The 17,562-nt window shown below is 40.4% G+C and overlaps 2 protein-coding genes across 3 annotated transcripts; one reads left to right on the top strand and one right to left on the bottom strand.

Annotated features, from left to right (window-relative positions):
• Positions 1-1,008: 1,008 nt before the first annotated feature.
• Positions 1,009-6,711, bottom strand: si:ch73-361p23.3 (tumor necrosis factor receptor superfamily member 4). Its single transcript, XM_044024120.1, has 7 exons — positions 6,522-6,711; positions 6,281-6,400; positions 6,022-6,156; positions 5,850-5,916; positions 2,557-2,783; positions 2,383-2,487; positions 1,009-2,193 (listed from the first exon to the last, which is right to left on the bottom strand). The coding sequence occupies exons 1-7, from the start codon at positions 6,601-6,603 to the stop codon at positions 2,108-2,110; spliced, it is 822 nt and encodes a 273-aa protein (XP_043880055.1). The 5' UTR covers positions 6,604-6,711; the 3' UTR covers positions 1,009-2,107.
• A 1,799-nt stretch (positions 6,712-8,510) lies between these two features.
• ddi2 (DNA-damage inducible protein 2) lies at positions 8,511-17,383 on the top strand. Of its 2 annotated transcripts, XM_044024503.1 has the most exons (11): positions 8,511-8,591; positions 8,751-8,929; positions 11,240-11,369; positions 11,449-11,760; positions 11,848-11,974; positions 12,267-12,394; positions 12,594-12,722; positions 12,847-12,950; positions 13,054-13,246; positions 14,787-14,835; positions 15,133-15,315. In XM_044024503.1, the coding sequence occupies exons 2-10, from the start codon at positions 8,792-8,794 to the stop codon at positions 14,795-14,797; spliced, it is 1,272 nt and encodes a 423-aa protein (XP_043880438.1). In that variant the 5' UTR covers positions 8,511-8,591; positions 8,751-8,791; the 3' UTR covers positions 14,798-14,835; positions 15,133-15,315. The 2 variants fall into 2 exon arrangements, with proteins under 2 accessions (XP_043880438.1, XP_043880437.1); XM_044024502.1 differs by lacking the exons at positions 8,511-8,591; positions 8,751-8,929; positions 11,240-11,369; positions 11,449-11,760; positions 11,848-11,974 and having other exon boundaries at positions 12,295-12,394; positions 15,133-17,383.
• The last annotated feature ends 179 nt before the right edge of the window (positions 17,384-17,562 follow it).

The raw sequence follows: 17,562 nt of genomic DNA, 5'->3' as shown, positions 1-17,562 counted from the left end.
GTCCTCATTGTTCATCTGTCATCATTGTTCACTTGTCCTCGTCATTCACCTGTCCACACATCGTTCACCTGTTCCCATCGTTCACTGCCAAAGTTTCTGGTGAGTGATTAATATTTTTTTTTGATTTATTTAATTTAATGAAAAATTAATTAATTTTTAACTCAGTAATGGATGTAATTTAAAATGTAGCAAAATACAGTACTTCCAAAAATATATACTTTACTTAAAAAGTAAAACATGTAGTTTTCTGCCTTTTTCTGAGAAAAAAAAGAGACAACTTTGAGGATTAATTTCTCAAAATGTATACAGTAAAATTGTTTGATCATGAGTGAGGGAGTAGTCAGCATGCTCCTGAGATCAATTGTGTCAACCATTGTCAGAACTTATTTGCCAATGTGTTGTTATTGTACAGTAAAAATCTAAATAAATTAGGGAAAATATTTTCTGCATGGCAGCAACCTCCGCCGCTTTCACATCCGCCTCCAGTGCGTACTCAAGTACTCAAAAAAACCTAGTGAATTACAGTAACCTCTAAGTGTAATGCATCACGAGTGGAGTAAACCCTTTACCGAAGTAAATCATGTGATACGTGTGGCTTATGCCAGCAGTGCTGAAAAGATCTTTATAGTGTCACAGTGAAGACAGATCTCTGAAATGTGATCACAGAGCGACAGGTCAAACTGTCACGACAAACACCAAATGTTTACATGAAGATACTTTTACTGCAACCTGCAACCTGTAAACAATACAAACAATTGGAAAAACAATCAACTTTTTGAATATATATGTATATGAGAAGAATGTGCGTTGTTATTATGATTCAGTGATATAGATTTATCAGTTTATTTAGTGAGTACTATACGCTGCACTATAAGGCACTTACTGTGTTTAGTTCACTCGTTCTTTGAAACGTCACACCGTCTTCCGTGTTCGCTGACATTTCCTGAAAGTTTTTGTCACTGACTGTTTCCATCATGGAGTCTCACACAAATGCCCACGCTCACTTAGTTTAGTTGCACCAAGAGTTTATTTGAACATCTTTATTCACACGATGCAATTTAAAAACAGACCAGACAGTGCAATGCATTTCTACACCAACAGTGACTAATCTGTTTCTTTTTTCAAAATTAAGAGCACACACATACGTACACACACACACACACATACATTGACACACACGCATATTTTTGTACAAAATGTATTCTAAACAAGAATAATTAAAGCATGCCTCAGTTTAAGAAATACAGACCCTATAGAAACAAAGAGCTAATAGAATTAGGTAAATTTCAAGCCATCAGTCATATTAAGACTCATGTATCTGATTTTTTTTTTTTTAGCAAAACATAAATAGCTGAATAAAGGATAATGTAGGTGTGCTTTCATAACTCGTGTGGGTGCCCTGATCTGAGTTAAAAAAACACAAAAGTCTTCACATTATAATGTCGGTCTCTCCGACAGTTGACATAAAAACATGAGAGGAAGTGTTTTTCAGTTGGAAAAAAAAGAAGAAGGGGAAACTCCCCCAACCCCACATGTTACTGAAAGCATGTTTTTTACCATTACTGGCTTCATCATAATTGTCACCAGTGGAACAGAACTGATAAACGAAAAACATGACCAAATAAAGACAAGACAAACACACTGATAAAAAATAGAATCTATTCTATATTATTTAGCAGTTCATAACGGTTTGGATCAGTGGTCTCCGTTGATACAAAACCCATTAGAACACTGTTCATACTCTGTATTTCTCAGAAACTTGTCACTCGCCCCATTAAAGTGTATCTCTTACAAAATTGTACTAATGATTAATATGAGTAATACTTTTTACTGTAAAAAGTAAGGTATGATACACACACAGATGGTTCAGATTCCCCTGAAATTACAAATATTGGTCAAATATTGACCACAGCTCAGAATGTGAGTCCGGATAATAATAATAAAAACAGCATAAATATACAGACCTGACGTGAGAGTAAAACCAGCAACGCAATGTAATGTATGAATGAATGAATGAATGAATGAATGAATGAATGAACGAATAACACCGTTCATGTGGTAATTTCACACCATCAAGTGACACATTGGTGTCGAGGAAAGTTTCACTTCAAGGCTCCCCCAAGTTCAGTTTGACGGATAACTCGCTGTCATCGCCACTCTCCTCCACCGGCCTCCTACACACTGAGTCCTTTGCTGAAACCAAACATAAAGTTAATGTGGTTGAATGGCATCATTGACTGTCATCCTCTACATCTCACTAATTAATACATATGTGTGATATCTAACAACTGAATTGGTAAAATCTTCAGAGGCTTTGTTTACCTCCAGCCTTTGTGCGGAGGTAAGCGGAGACGCCTATCACTTCATTGTCCTGCAACTTACTTTGCTCTGCTGGTTTTCTTTGCACGTTTTGAGTGATGTGCAGCTTGCAGGTCACCGTGGTCAGAAGAAGCAGGCCAACAATTCCGAACATGAGGAGGAACAAACCTGAGACGGGACAGGACATGTTACAAAATGACTTTAATCACACTTTTTCACATAAAAGATCGCCTTTACCTATGTGATTGCCTGTGTTGGCACTGGTGGGGGAGTCCCCATTTTGTTTTGTGACTGTAGGAGGTGAGGTGGTGCTGCTGATAGTGGTGAACATCGTGTGCATGCGGGTCTCTTCCTGTGGACGTTGGGATGTGAAGGAGATGTCAGTTTTGATTCCAGGATTACTCATCTCATTGCAGATGACATCTTTGGTGCTGGTTCCTGTGGTGTTCACTCCTGACTTGCATCTAGGAGGGGATAAAGTGTTATTGTTGTATGAGGTGTTGGCACACAGACGTCACTGACTTCATCACCAGCACAGTTGCTGCAAAACCAGCCTGAGACACATGGACACTTGTCCTTACCAAGGATGTGGCTAAGAAACACTAATGTTAGCCACGTATCAAAGGCTTCACCTCATAAAATCGACGCATGTAGATTTTATCACAGACCTGCTTAAAAGGATATTTCACCGATTTGTATTTAGCTTTGTATTACTAGAATAGGGGGAGTATTTTTGAAAAACTGTGCTTCCCAACCTCAGTTTCCCCAGTGACACTTGGTCCTGTTAGCATAACTGTTAGCAAAGATGGCGGACACTGTTTACATTCTGGGAATGAGGCCCCGACCCCCTACATGTGGGTCTAAAAAGTGCGGAATTAGCGTTAAGTGTCACTGGTGGGCACCTAACAAAAAAAATAATGAAGATATTTCTCGACTCAGGGGAAACTGAGGTCGGGAAGCACAATTTTCCAAAGATACTACCCCTATTCTAATACAAAGCTAAAAGCAAATCGGTGAAGCATTCCTTTAAATCTGGCTAAGAATGTATTGGCCACATTTTTCTTGCTGTTCCCATTCACTCAAAGTCAATAGAGAAAAGTGCAATTATACACCATCGCACACAAGAGTTCAAAACATGTTATTTTGTGACTTTGGTGTTCAATGAGAAGTATGAACACAGAGCTAAAAATTCAGATTTTCTCAGAGGTTTACAAAGGTAAATCATAAGATATCACAGACTTTAGATTTTATTTCAGTGAGTGTTAGAAAAGCAGTTTCTCATCTTGTCCCTGCTGATGGCAATGTGTCAAGCGACAGCCAGAATCTGTGGGTCAGACTGTTCAACCACAGCTCAGAAGACCCAAATTATCACTTTAATAAGGCATAAACAACAGCCAACATCTTGAGTTATCGTTGTTACGACTGTCGTCGTTATTTTGCAGTCAAACTGCTGTGTGTGCCCCAGGATTGGTGGAGTGGTTCTGGGCCCTGCCTCTCGATTGGCTGTACTCGATCACCACCTGATACATAAGGAGCCAATATGGTGGACGGCAGGAGGGCAGCATAGCAGATGGCAGTACACACTTCCTCCTCCTCCTCCTCCTCCTCTCCTCTCCTCTCCCAACCGGCTACACTTCAGCTGTAGTTTTGTGTTTTTGTGTAGTTTAGTTAGTTAGGGGTGGACTGCCAGTTTTGTTACAGCGTTTTCTCCTGTTTATTTAGTTAGGGAGGTAAGTTCCTGTCATTTGGTTTGTTTAAGGTTGCTTAGGTAAGGTTTATTGTTTTCTAGACAGGGACCTTTTTTGTTTATTATTTTGGCCTTAGTCCGTCAGTTCATCTATTTTTTTGTCATTTAACCTACTTTTTGTAAATAAATCCTGATTTTTTCTGAATATAAAACTAAAAAATGTTTGTGGTCACTTGGGGAAGATGAGGCCTTATCACGTTGTGTCCTAGGCCCCCTAGACTGGGGCATAACATGATTGGGGGCTCGTCCGTTTTCTTGTCTCGCTTGTTTTTCGAATAGATTCGGTGAGTATTTGTTTGTTCTTCTGGTTGGCGGGGGTTTTTTGTGTGTGGGGGGAATTATGGAATTTTCACTGAATGAGTTTATGATCAGTCCATCTTTGGCAAAACTTGAAAAATGTAAGAAAGCAGACTTGTTGATTGTGGCAAGTTGTTATAATGTGCATGTGCCTTTCAGTATCAGGAAAGCAGAGCTCAAGCAGTTGCTGTGGTCAAAGTTAATGGAGCAGGGCGTCCTACCTAGACTGGCTGGTGATGCGACTGACACTGCCGCTGCGGGTGACGCACGGGTGACGAACTGGAGGCGGACGTGAAAGCGGCGGAGGTTGCTGCCATGCAGAAAATATTTTCCCTAATTTATTTAGATTTTTACTGTACAATAACAACACATTGGCCCATAAGTTCTGACAATGGTTGACACAATTGATCTCAGGAGCATGCTGACCACTCCTTCACTCATTATCAAACAATTTTACTGTATAAATTTTGAGAAATTAATCCTCAAAGTTGTCTCTTTTTTTCTCAGAAAAAGGCAGAAAACTCAATTTTTTACTGTACAGTAAAATCACTTTGGCCCATAAGTTCTGACAGTGGTTGGTAAAGTTGACTTCAGGGGCATGCTGACTACTCCCTCACTCATTATCAAACATTTTTACTGTATAATTTTTGAGAAATTAAGCATCAAATTTGTCATTTTTTTACTCAGAAAAGGGCAGAAAACTCAATTTTTACTATACAATAAAATCACTTTGGCCCATAAGTTCTGACAATGGTTGGTACAGTTGACTTCAGGAGCATGCTGACTACTACCTCACTCATTATCAAACATTTTTACTGTATCATTTGTGAGAAATTAAGCATCAAAGTCATCTCTTTTTTACTCAGAATAAGGCCCAAAACTCAATTTTTACTGTACAATAAAATCACTTTTGCCCATAAGTTCTGACAATGGTTGGTACAGTTGACTTCAGGAGCATGCTGACTACTCCCTCACTCATTATCAAACATTTTTACTGTATAATTTTTGAGAAATTTAGCATCAAATGTATCCATTTTTTACTCAGAAAAAGGCAGAAAACTCCATTTTTACTGTACAATAAAATCACTTGTACACTTGTGTTTTTGTGTAGTTTAGTTGTTGTTTCAGTAGTAGGGGTGGACTGCCAGTTTTGTTACAGCATTTTCTCCTGTTTATTTAGTTAGGGGGGTAAGTTCCTGTCATTCCTGTCAGGTAAGGTTTATTGTTTTCTAGACAGGGACCTTTTTTGTTTGTTATTTTGGCCTTAGTCCACCCTGAAGCCTAGACCTCAGTTCATCTATTTTTTGTCATTTAACCTACTTTTTGTAAATAAATCATTCTTTTTTCTGAATATAAAACTAAAAGTCCTTTGTGGTCACTTGGGACTTGGGGAAGATGAGGCCTTATCACGTTGTGTCCTCGTCCCCCTAGACTGGGGCATAACATCGTTAAGGTTACATGTGTTCAGTAATGCACAAGGACGTACTCTTTCCACTTTCGACACTGTGCGTTGACGTGACTGGTGAAAAATCCGTCCTCACATCGTGAACACTCTGACATGGGAAAAAAAGAAAGAAAGAAAGGGAATTGATCATGAAAAAAAGACAATAACTTCATCACGTCATGTGCAGTATTTTGTTTGCAAGCATTCAACGTACCTCCATTTTTCAACCCAAATCCAGGGTTACATTTGCAAATGGAAAAATCGGGGGAAGACGGATTAAAGCCTGCGCGACAGGCACATTTTGTATTCGTCTCCTTTGTGCACACCTGTATAATCTCACTCCCATAGCCTACAGCAGTAACAAAAATAAATAAATAAATAAACAAATGTTCATCTGGGAAATTAGCAGGTTCATTTTGGATTGATTTTTGGTTTGCGGGAATGTTTGGAAAATACAAAGGATTAGCACTTACCTGCATTACACGTTCTACATGTAATGCACTTCTGTGAGTCGTTTTCTGTTGGCTGGTAATATCCATCAGGGCAAGCGTCACATGTGTATCTCGTACCCATCATCCTCTTAACTTTTTGACCTTGATAATTTCACATCATCAAAATGTACAGTGTTCTTTAAAAACATTAATGCATTGGAAATAAGGGGAAGTTGTGTAGTCTAGCATTTTCAGAGAATGAAAAATCAAAGTCATACGTTACCTTTTGGGCAAATAATAGCATCCAACTCCACAATGAGTCCATAAAAAGTCAACACAAGTAGGAGAAATTTGACGGGAAACATATTCAGTGAGTAAGTGCTGCCGTGTGTGTTTCCTCCGTGAACTTGTACAGAAACTGAACGAGACACCACAGATGAGGCATCTTCACCACGACAACCACCTGCGCAAAGAGTGACGGGAAAACCAACCTGTTTTTACAGACAGGATGTGCATGTGCGTTTTAATCATCCAATCCACAACTCATCTGATTCAAGTGGAAAAAGATGTGAAATATCACATCTCACAAACAGGAGCAAAGACCACAGATAAAGTTAAAACTTAGTAATGTACCATAATGTCAACTTGTTTTACTACAAAAACACTCAGGCTTTGAATGCAAAAACAAAACAACAAAAAAGAGAGAAATATGTAAACCGAAATATTCCTCCAACATTGAAATTGTGAATTCTCAGTCTATGTGCTATCTATGTCGGAAATGATGCAGGTTTTTTTTTAATGCCAGTAAGAAAGATAAGGTACCTTCTCAGTTGAAGGAAACTACTCCCCACACATTTTCAATCAGCAAGATAGAAGAGGATGCACGATAGATGAACCACACAAATGGCGAAAGCTCCACAGATTTAAAAGAAAACATGTACATATCAATGTAATTCTATGAAAATGTGAAAATCATTTAAACAAGAGCACCACAAATGGCTTGTATTGAATCAGCCGGTTTACATTTACGTCATAATATGGACTACGTCAAATTTGCAAGCTGAAAATTTAGAAAATAATACCCGTTGTATTGACAGACCAGACTTTTTTTGCAACGATAAAATTTAATTTACACTTGTCAAGATGTGTACTAGTGGAGAATCAATTATTTATCTCTTCATGACAGGGTGTAAGGATCAGAATGGGGCAGAATGATATACTGTCAGTTGTATGTTTCTACAATGAGTTTTTCCTGTTATTAATAATCACGAAAAACATTTTTTGGGGGTTTAGTTTTGCTAGGAAGAAGCAAATGACTTTACATGGTACTATATTGGTCCATAGTTGACTGACTGGCACAAGTTGCAAAGTGTATGATTAACAGTTTTTTGTGTTGAAGGTTGCTTTAATGGAGTATATATATATATATATATATATATATATAAAAGACACCACATAAGTCATTATGCAGAATCTTTTTTCTCTCTTAATTTGCACTTTTCTGAAATCTACATAAAGGGAAGATTGTGGAAGATTCCCTGTATTCCAGTGATGGAGCAATGACTGTTGCAGATTGGTTCTGGAGTTTTCTGGCATTATTACACAATGACACAAGAAGCAAATGTTTTTTTCTTTTCTTATAAGATTAGGGTTATGATTGGAGTTTTTTCATGATTGTGTCATTACATAAAATTAGACGACCGGAGTACAGATCTTTGTTGTGCGTTTCATGCAACATCTGCTTGGAGTTAAAGAAATAAAATATGTGTTTAGCCAAGAGGAGGAAAATCCAGCAGAAGACACCACATCAAGGAGGTTTAATACAAGGTGCACTCGGTGTAATCTTACAGAATGAATTGCATTTAATAATAAAAGATGTATGGATGATACATGACATACTCTCTTAAAGGACTTGCATGTAACATGCTATTTGTATACGTGTGTAATTTCTTTGAAATAATCCTTTTTTGTTGCCTTAAAATAAACCTATATATGTACTTTAAAGCAAGGGTACGGCTTTTTGGAGGCTGCTATAAGATATTATCTAATTGATCTGCTGGTTATATATAAGTATTAACATGTTTTTGCTCTCAGAACTATTAAGTGCACTAAAATATTGTTGTTTTTTCACCCAAAGGTATACTATGAACACATTTATATTTTTAATGTGTTCAAAGGTCCAGTAGATGGCGGTAAAGGGACACCAGTATTGTGAAGAAACTGTATTCACGACAGCAAGTCGTGTAGTGCGGCATGTCGTAAAACAGTCTTAGTGAAATGCGGCACCATTGAACAAATTTGGTGGTGGTGGTTAGTTGTTAAAAGCGAAACTGTCACGCCAGGCTTCTACCCTGTAAGTGGAAAGCAGTCACCGTGTTTCTGTGCACTGATATTTATCCCTACTACGTTATTTTATGCTTAAACGTGTCTTTAAATTGGAGCGGATAATCTTAATCGTAAATGTGTTTTCCTCTGTGAGACAAGAAACTACACTAACCGCAATCTGTTACAGCGGGTTTGTCCACCAGTGATCCTGTCTCCCTCATAAAAACGATGCTGGTCACCGTTTTCTGTGCGCCGAGGGATCGACCAGAAACCACCTTCGCCCTCGACGTGTCCCCAGACCTGGAGCTGAGAGACTTTGTAGCACTTTGTGAACTGGAGTCAGGAATCCCAGCTGGGGAAATTCAGGTTAGACTGAAGCTCGCTGCGGCGGCAAGGCTAATGAAGCTAGTGGCTAGCTTGGAAACTTGCTAGCATGAATCGGTCTCCTGCTGTTTTGACGGAACGCGGTGTTGCGTAACGACTTATTGACATTACCGACCAGTCTCCTCGATTAATGAAGCTTTAAAGTGACTCTTTTCTCTGTGGGTGTCTGTAGCCTAACCGAAAGTCGTCCTAACGACACGCTACCTGCTGCTTAGTAGTGTAATAGCCCAGAACATAGACACTGATCGAGACTATGACCAAGATCAGAGTGAACCAAGACAAGGCTTAGACCAAGACTTAACCATAACAAGACCGAGATTGTTTTTGGACCAAGACCCAGTCAAGACCAGTACACTTGGCACACTCGGCACACTCACTGGCCACTTTAAAGTACAAATTGCTAATATTGTTTTGAAACACATTTTGCCTGTATGTCTGCCGTCATGGCATTTATATAGAACATTTAAATAAGTAAAGTAATTCAAAGGTTTTGTTCGATATTAACATGATTGTATCGCGTACTTGCCACTACAAACCAGATGTCCTCTATTGGATTGAAGTCTGGTGACTGTGGAGGCCACTTCAATACAGTGAACTCATTGTCATGCTCACAAAACCCGTTTGAGAGTTATTTGAGCTATGTGATATGGTGTGTTATTCGACTAGATGTAGCCTTCAGAACATGGGTACGCTATGGTCATAATGGCATGGCCATGGCCTGCAGGAACGATTCTCATGTAGGCTGTGGCCTTTAACTCTCATGGTGCTAACTGGTGTTGAAGAGTGCCAAGTAATCACAATTACACCAACATCAGCAGCCTGAACAGTTGATGCAAGGCATGAGTCCATTATTTCATGTTTATTACAAATTCTGACCCTTCAGTCAGCAAAATCAATACATATCAATTTTGGTGAGCCTGTGTGAATCATAGCTCAATTCCTGGATCTCAGCTGACATGAGTGTGGTCTTCTGTAGCTGTAGCTCATCTCTAAGCTCACTCTAAGGTTCAAAGTGTTCTTATGAAATGGTCTTCTGACAACCTTGGTTATTTAAGTTACAATTGCCTTTTTCTTGTCTCAGACCAGTCTGATCAATCTCAACCTTAGAGATAGTGGAATAAGGGATGTGTTCTGTGTCTTATTGAATATATTACTCATAGAATTACAGAAGTTCTGGAGCCAACACAGTACTAGCAAGCATATCAACAGGAACATTTTATTTACTAAATATAATAGCATGTGCTGAAATATCGTACTTGAAAATTGAGGAATTCTTAATTACCACAAACTTTTTGCATAATGTTCTATAAAATAAAAAAATACTTTACATCTAGTAATATCAGACAACAATCCTGACACTGATTTGTCTGTGATAGGCCAATACGCTACCTGGTAGCCTGAAAGTGCTGTAGTTTGGGACAGTGCGTTTGAAATATTTTATACAACGATAATGTTTTATCAATTTTGTATTTTTAATTAATATTTCTGCTGAGAACACAGCCCATGTCTATGGCCAAGACTGCTATATGAAATCTGATCTGTGGGTATTTGGATTAAAATAATGCACTCATGCATTAAGCCCTTTCTACATATATAGATGCAGCAGCCTAATTGATAGGATTTACAGGATTTTTTAAATAAATATTGAGGTGCATTAATTGATCGTCACTCTCACTGTCACATCTCTAGCTCGCTCACCCAAGTGGGGGAGCAGTAGCGGGGAGTAGTGCTTGCTGTGTGTTTTTGCTTTAGGTGTCATTATGTATATAAAAGACAACTTGGCGACATCTCTCCCAGGCAAACACAGCTTCTCTTCTCCACTAACCTAACTTTACTTTGTGTGAGGAGGGGCAGGAAATAAAAGAAACTTTGCGTAGTGTAGCACATTTGATAAATTTACACTGGCTTCAAAATAGCATACAATAATATAAGATAGCAGCTGTCTAGTATTATGAAGATTGGGGGAAGGGGAAGCCTTATCTTAACATTTTTTTCTGTCTTAACTGGGCTGAACCTTTGCCCAGCTTTGTTGTCCTTGGTTTTGGCTCTATGCCCATAAGTATTTCCTTGAACATTGTTATTGGTACAGAAACGTGTCACTTTTACTGCCATGATTCTCAAACTGTGGTATGCAAGATGTGCAGTCGTTTGCAATGGTGTCAGATAACAAGGTTTTCAAAATGCCTCACCTCCCTAACATTCCTGGTGCATTGTAGTCTGTAAATATGTTGGGCACACTGTAGACTGAATAAGGTTACTTAAATAAATGCTCTGTATTGTTTTTTTGTTTAGATCACATATATAGAACAGCCCCTTAAAGACCCCACCCGTGCCTTGGGTAACTATGGTGTGAAGGATGGAGATGTGGTCGTTCTCAGGCAAGCTGACAGAAGGCCACCGCCAACTCAGCCAGCCTTTCCAGGTAATGCATGCGTTTGTTAAAATGTCATGAAAAATAATGGTATGGAAAGCAACTAATCTTAATTCTGTCTGCCCTTCAGGTCTGCCCCACATTGACTTCCGATCCATCACAGTCCCAGGCACCTCTTCTTCAACCAGTCAGCGTGGCGCTGTAAGGCCACAGCTACAGGCTCCGCAGGCACAGGCGCAGCCTCAGCCTCCATCACAGCCTGTTGTGCAGCCACAGCGCGCTGCACAACCTTCCACGCCAATGGCCTTACCAGGCTCCTCTGCTCAGGGGCTGGACGACCCTGCCTTACTCCAGCAAATGCTATTATCCAATCCACACGAGCTTTCGCTCCTGAAGGAGCGAAACCCACCGCTTGCTGAGGCTCTTCTGAGCGGAGACTTGGGTAAAAACACCTGTGTAGTGATTCTTTTAATTTCCATTAGATGTAGACTTACCATGTTAGTGTAACTGTGTGTGTAAATCTCTTTAGAACGTTTTACCAAAGTGCTGCTGGAGCAACAGCAGGATCGAGCCAAGAGAGAGCAAGAGAGGATCAGACTTCTGACTGCGGATCCTTTTGATTTGGAAGCACAAGCAAAGATTGAGGAGGACATCAGGTACGGTCTAAAAACCGGAGAGTTTGTTGACCACATACATTGATTAAAATACATTCATAATAAAGAATGTAGACAACAACATAATATATTCTTTCACTTCTCAGTTGGATATTGTAATACAGTAAACATGTTGTGTGAGACTAGTTGAACACTAGTATTACACTATTATATACTTGTCAGTATAAATGTAAGGAAATGAGAATGTAAGAAGGGAAAGGCCACTTACTGCATACTATTGGCAACATGTTTTCAGTCTTGCTTACAACGTAAAGTGGATTTGTGCGTATTTCAGGCAGCACAATGTGGAAGAAAACATGACCATTGCAATGGAGGAGGCCCCAGAAAGCTTTGGACAGGTGGTGATGCTCTACATTAACTGCAAAGTCAATGGCCACCCTGTGAAAGCCTTTGTTGACTCAGGTAATTGGCATTAAATAAGATCTTATGTGTATTATTCAACACACGGGTGTAGTATCTGTGGCTCGGTAGATTAGTTAAGTCTTAGTCTCTGCAGTTATTTAAACTACAATAAATTATTATGGTTGTTGTCAATACTGTTGTCTTATGTCACCCTGGTTTGAACAACAATTGCATAGAGCTTACGGCTTGCTGTTTTCAGGAGCTCAGATGACCATCATGAGCCAAGCATGTGCTGAGCGCTGCAACATCATGCGGCTGGTGGACCGACGCTGGGCTGGAATCGCTAAGGGAGTGGGCACTCAAAAGATCATTGGCAGAGTTCATTTGGGTTGGTATCATAAAATTAGATGGTTCAAATTTCTTTTCAAATACTGTTTAACATTTATTTTTAAATGAGAATTTAACTTATGTGGTTAAGAAATGGTGTGACTTTACTGTTTTCCCTCATCCAGCTCAGGTCCAAATAGAGGGCGACTTCCTGCCCTGTTCTTTCTCCATTTTGGAAGACCAGCCGATGGATATGCTGCTTGGCCTGGATATGCTGAAAAGGCACCAGGTGTGTATACTTTTGTTAGTATATTATAAACATTAAATGTACAGGAAGGAAGAAGATACATTTATTAGCCTAGTTTATAGTTTGTTTGTTTTTTTTCCCGTAGTGTTCGATTGACCTGAAGAAGAGCGTGCTTTTAATCGGCACCACAGGCACCGAAACCCGTTTCCTCTCCGAGGCGGAGCTGCCAGAATGTGCCCGTCTGGCGTATGGAGCAGAGGGCCGTGAAGACGCTCGTCCAGATGAGATGGCTGACAGGGAATTGGCAGAGGCACTTCAGAGGTCCATACAAGAAAGCGGTATGAAACTGCCTCCCATCTCTGCACTTCAGCCTGTTTTTCACTGAGCTTTTTCCACCAGAGTCAGAACTACATGTGCATGTGCCACCTGAAGCTTTTTTACTCTCAACCCCATTTAAGTAGTCGTCTTCTCATAATCATTTCATGCCATCATGAGAGCAAATTAGTAGACTTTGAGGGATCAGGGTTAATTAAAAGAAGAGATTTGTTTTGAACATAAATGAGTTCCTGGCTGAAATCAAGCTTTTTAGGCTTAAAGGGAAACATGCTAGGAAACGGTTTTTCCATATCAGTGTTATTGAGAAAACACCTCATCAGCAGCTCTTCCTCCTTACTGGATACGACAGTGGAGTGGGTAAACACTCCATTAGCAGGCACATTTTCTGTACGTCTTTAAACTCCTGCTGATGATCTGTACAAAAGGCGCCACCAGTGTCAATCATCATTAACAACTTGTTGTCAGCAGTTCAATTTATTCAGAATCTCTGTTGGACAACAGTGCAGATGGCTCCATTAAGGAGTCTGAAAACCACCAGCACTTGAAACCACCATTAAACAAACTTCTAATGCTAAAAATATGCAGGTTTGTTGGTGTCACCATTAAGTATATTCCACATTAAATAAACTGTTAGGAAGACGTCATGGCAACACTACAAAAAATGATAACACTAAATTTCCATATTATGTTCAAATGTACCTGTATGTATAATGATCTTTTCATATGTCAACCAGTGTTTACATACTAATGATATTATCATCATTTAACAACAACTATGGGTTTTAAACCCAGCATTGTAGACCAGGTAGACCTTTTTTTTCTCGTGTGGCTTGTCACGCGGTTGGTTTGTTTCCTCAGATTTGTCAGATAGTTATCTTGGTTTATTCTTGGTTTAATTTAGTGGGTTAATATATGACAAATACAAGACAAACCCTCTTGACTTGTTCAGTTTTAATCCATTAATGTTATAAGACAATAACAGCATTGCAGTTTTTCCAACTCCTACTTAGGTTTAAAAGTCAGTCATTTGACTAAAAGTTGGGCTTTTTTCCAACATATTTTGAACTTTAATTTTATTAAACTTAAGTCGCAGCAATATTGACAATAGTCTGAATATAATATGTTTCCCTTTAATGCATTTCAAGGCTTACATTAATATTTGTGTAACTGCCATTGATGTACTTCCTCTACGATGTTATTACTTCCATTAGCCAGATGGAGAAGTTAGTTTTGGGATGCCTTGTTGTTGTGGCATCCGTTCCAGTTTTAGTTTTGAACGTCATCACGATTATGTGATTTTGACTTATCAATATTATTTTTTTGATCCCTCTGACGTCACCTCATCTGAGCTCTTGGGGTTTCACAATTGTGCTGTGACCTCTGTCAGGACAGAGGCTCAAGTTGTTTTTGGATGACACTTTTCACATCTACAGTAGGTGTGTGTGAAAAGGCCGATAGGTTGTTGCATGCCCTGTGTGTGACTGCTAACTTTCTCCGTCCCTTTGCATGATGCGTGTGGTGTGTGCCTTAACCCCTGAGCAGGACAGCACTGATGCATTTGGAGACAGCTGGAGAGGGCCCTACCAACCAGGTACTGCAAATTCATAGCTCCATTGCCAGTGCTAAGTCCATTGCTTTTTTATTACTTTTGTTTTGCTGCTGTTATGCCGCTGAAATTGGGTTAATTGATGTTATATTTTAACTTATGCCGTGTGTTTATTATTTTTATTCTGATACATGTAACTGTTAATGAGCACAACAACTGCTGAATAAATATTTGCTGAGTTGTTTTGATGATTGAATGAAAATGCACATTATTTAGTTATACTCCCAGACAATCACACACAGTCCAGATGTTTAATTCCAATTTTATTTTCTCTCACAATAGACACTGCAGATGGACAAACTACCTCACCTCAACCCCCACCATTTACTTTACCCAGAACCTTACACCAAATGTCCTCATCCACCTCCCCATCCCAAAGCCCATCTGACCACCACCCCCAAACTGTGGATCGCTCTCAGTCGGCCCCAGCTGCCATGGAGCAGGTCTTAGCACCAGAGCAGAGTCGGGACCCATCAGGTTCTCAGGAGCTGTCTCAACCTTCATCCCCCACAGAGGCTGCTAGTTCCACAAATAATCCAGTCCACCCTCATCCTCTGCCTGTCCATAGCAATTCTGAAGTGCCCCTGGTTCCCAGTCTTTCAGCAGATGTCCTCCCTACGCATACTTCTCCCGAAGATATAACTATGTTATCTCAGTGTCCAGAGGATGAGGAATTTTGTACAGCTACAGAGCCTGATGCTGAACCATTTGAGGTAGATAACTCATCCCCACATCCAGAGCATCATTGTTCCATTCAACCTATGGAGCAGGAGACGATCGAGTCTCACCCAGCCGCTTCTACTGAAGCCTGTGTGGGTGCTCTCAACCAGCCCGACTCAGTTGAAATGGAATCTCCTATTTCCTCCCACAGCGTGGTTCCCTCTGAGAGGGACCAGCCTGAAGGAGAGCGCTGCTCTAGCTCCGACAGCATCCCTTCGCTGGCAGCTGCTCTGATGGAGCTCCATGAGCTGCTGGTAACCAACAACCATGCTCAGTCCCAGAACCGCAGCTCCTCCTGCTCCCCCTCGCATCCATTCACACAGGACACAGACAACCTGGCCACTGAGCCTCTTACCCCCCCACCTGAAATTACCCAGCCTACCCTCTCCACTGCCATCACATCTGGTGCAGAACCAAGCAATGCCAAAGCCAACCTTGCTGCTTTTGTGTCTGATGAGGGACCATCTAACTGTCTTGTGCCTGACCTCTCTGGCCATGATGAGCATCTTGGCGAAGATGCAGCAGAGACAGTGGTGGAACTAGAGCCGCCTGAACATCTGGACGGTTCAGGGGAGAGGAGGATAGGTGGATGTGGGATGGATGAAGCTAGTATCATTGGCATTTCTCAGCCTGAGCCAGAGGCTCCCCCTGATCCTGTGGGGGACCTGGAGTTCAGGGAACCTCCCGAGGGGCAGCAGGGGAGAGGGGTTGCAGATGGACAAGCCTCTGGCAACAACACCACAGACACTCTTGGCCCCCAGAGTGAGCAGACTTTTCGTAGCCCTTTGTCGATGGCAGCGGGCTCACCAGAGGAAGTCCCTAGCACCTCCTCCTCCTCTGTCCCTCCTCTTGCTCAGGCTCCTCCGCCTACATCTACGGCCCCTCTTCTCCCTTCTCCACTTCCCTTTATAGAACAGTTTCCAGCGGAGCACATCCAGAGAATCCAGGCGGCAGGCTTTTCTGCTCGGGAGGCTGCAGAGGCACTGGAACAAGCCCAAGGGGTTGTGGAGCTAGCTCTGCTGGTGCTACTCGCTCGCAGTATCACTGTGCCCATCTAGACTCATAACCACTCACTTGAGTCCGCAGCCTCCCAACTCGGCGTCTGTCATATTTATACCTTGTTACTGATCCAGATGTCTCTGTCCCTTTTTAAACAGGGAGCATGTTTAAAACACAGGGAAATGCGGTTTCTTGGTCTGTCATAGAGAATGTCCAAGAACAAACAGGGCAACTGGTTATACTTTTTCTGGATATAACAGATATGTGAGGTGTGTTTGCATGCAGATGTTTTGGTGCCCACCCATTTCATTGGTTTTTAGAGTTTTTCGTATGATAGTTTGATTTTTCTTCTTTAGTTGTTGTCCAACATTGACATGGTCTAAAATGCCCAGTATGCGAATGGTTCTTGAACCATTAAAACATCATTATAATTTCCTTTTTTTGATATCTCAACAAGCTATTGTTATTCAGGAATTTAATTTGTGGAGCAGCTCCAATTTTCATCTGCTCCTCGTGCCAGAGTAAACTGTCTGGTGAGTGTCAGATATTTTGTTTTTAAAAGTGTTGTCGATTTCAGTAACTAGGGTTGTTAATAATGTCTGCAGATAATTGGAAACCCCTAAATTCATATCCATTATTACACTGAAATATCAAGTGAGCCACATGTGTGTATGTGTTGGAATTTGGTCACAGACGGCATTTTCCAAATATTACAGAAGGTATCTTGTACTGTATGTATGTATTCACAGTTTGAATGCTTTGCCATTTCTTTTTTCAATTATAAAACTGTTTTATCTCCTGTTCAGAAAATCAATTCTGTGTCAAATCATCGTAGTGTGGTCATTCCTTTAAAAACGTTGATTTTCTTTTTTGAAACCTGTTTTTATTGTCTTGTGTTTTTTTCAGTATATCATACAACAATGATTTGAAAGGCTTTATTTGAGTCATATACCGACAATGTTCAGGCAGAATGAATTATTTACTTTTATGAAA

The sequence above is a fragment of the Solea senegalensis genome, linkage group LG4, assembly GCF_019176455.1.
Source record: "Solea senegalensis isolate Sse05_10M linkage group LG4, IFAPA_SoseM_1, whole genome shotgun sequence".
In the NCBI taxonomy this organism is placed as follows: Eukaryota; Metazoa; Chordata; class Actinopteri; order Pleuronectiformes; family Soleidae; genus Solea; species Solea senegalensis.
Note: the sequence above shows the minus strand (reverse complement) of the source record. Positions and strands in the feature narration are given on the sequence as shown.

Bases quoted from the DNA above. Each gene is read 5' to 3' on its own strand.
- si:ch73-361p23.3 (XM_044024120.1), bottom strand. From the start codon at position 6,603: ATGTTTCCCGTCAAATTTCTCCTACTTGTGTTGACTTTTTATGGACTC. The intron at 2,784-5,849 runs GTACGTCCTTGT...ATCCCCTCCTAG, and splicing joins CAGTGTCGAAAGTGGAAAGA to ATGCAAGTCAGGAGTGAACA. The intron at 2,194-2,382 runs GTAAGTTGCAGG...GTTTGGTTTCAG, and splicing joins AAGAAAACCAGCAGAGCAAA to CAAAGGACTCAGTGTGTAGG.
- ddi2 (XM_044024502.1), top strand. From the start codon at position 13,157: ATGGAGCAGAGGGCCGTGAAGACGCTCGTCCAGATGAGATGGCTGACA. The intron at 13,247-14,786 runs GTATGAAACTGC...ACCCCTGAGCAG, and splicing joins GAGGTCCATACAAGAAAGCG to GACAGCACTGATGCATTTGG. The intron at 14,836-15,132 runs GTACTGCAAATT...CTCTCACAATAG, and splicing joins GAGAGGGCCCTACCAACCAG to ACACTGCAGATGGACAAACT.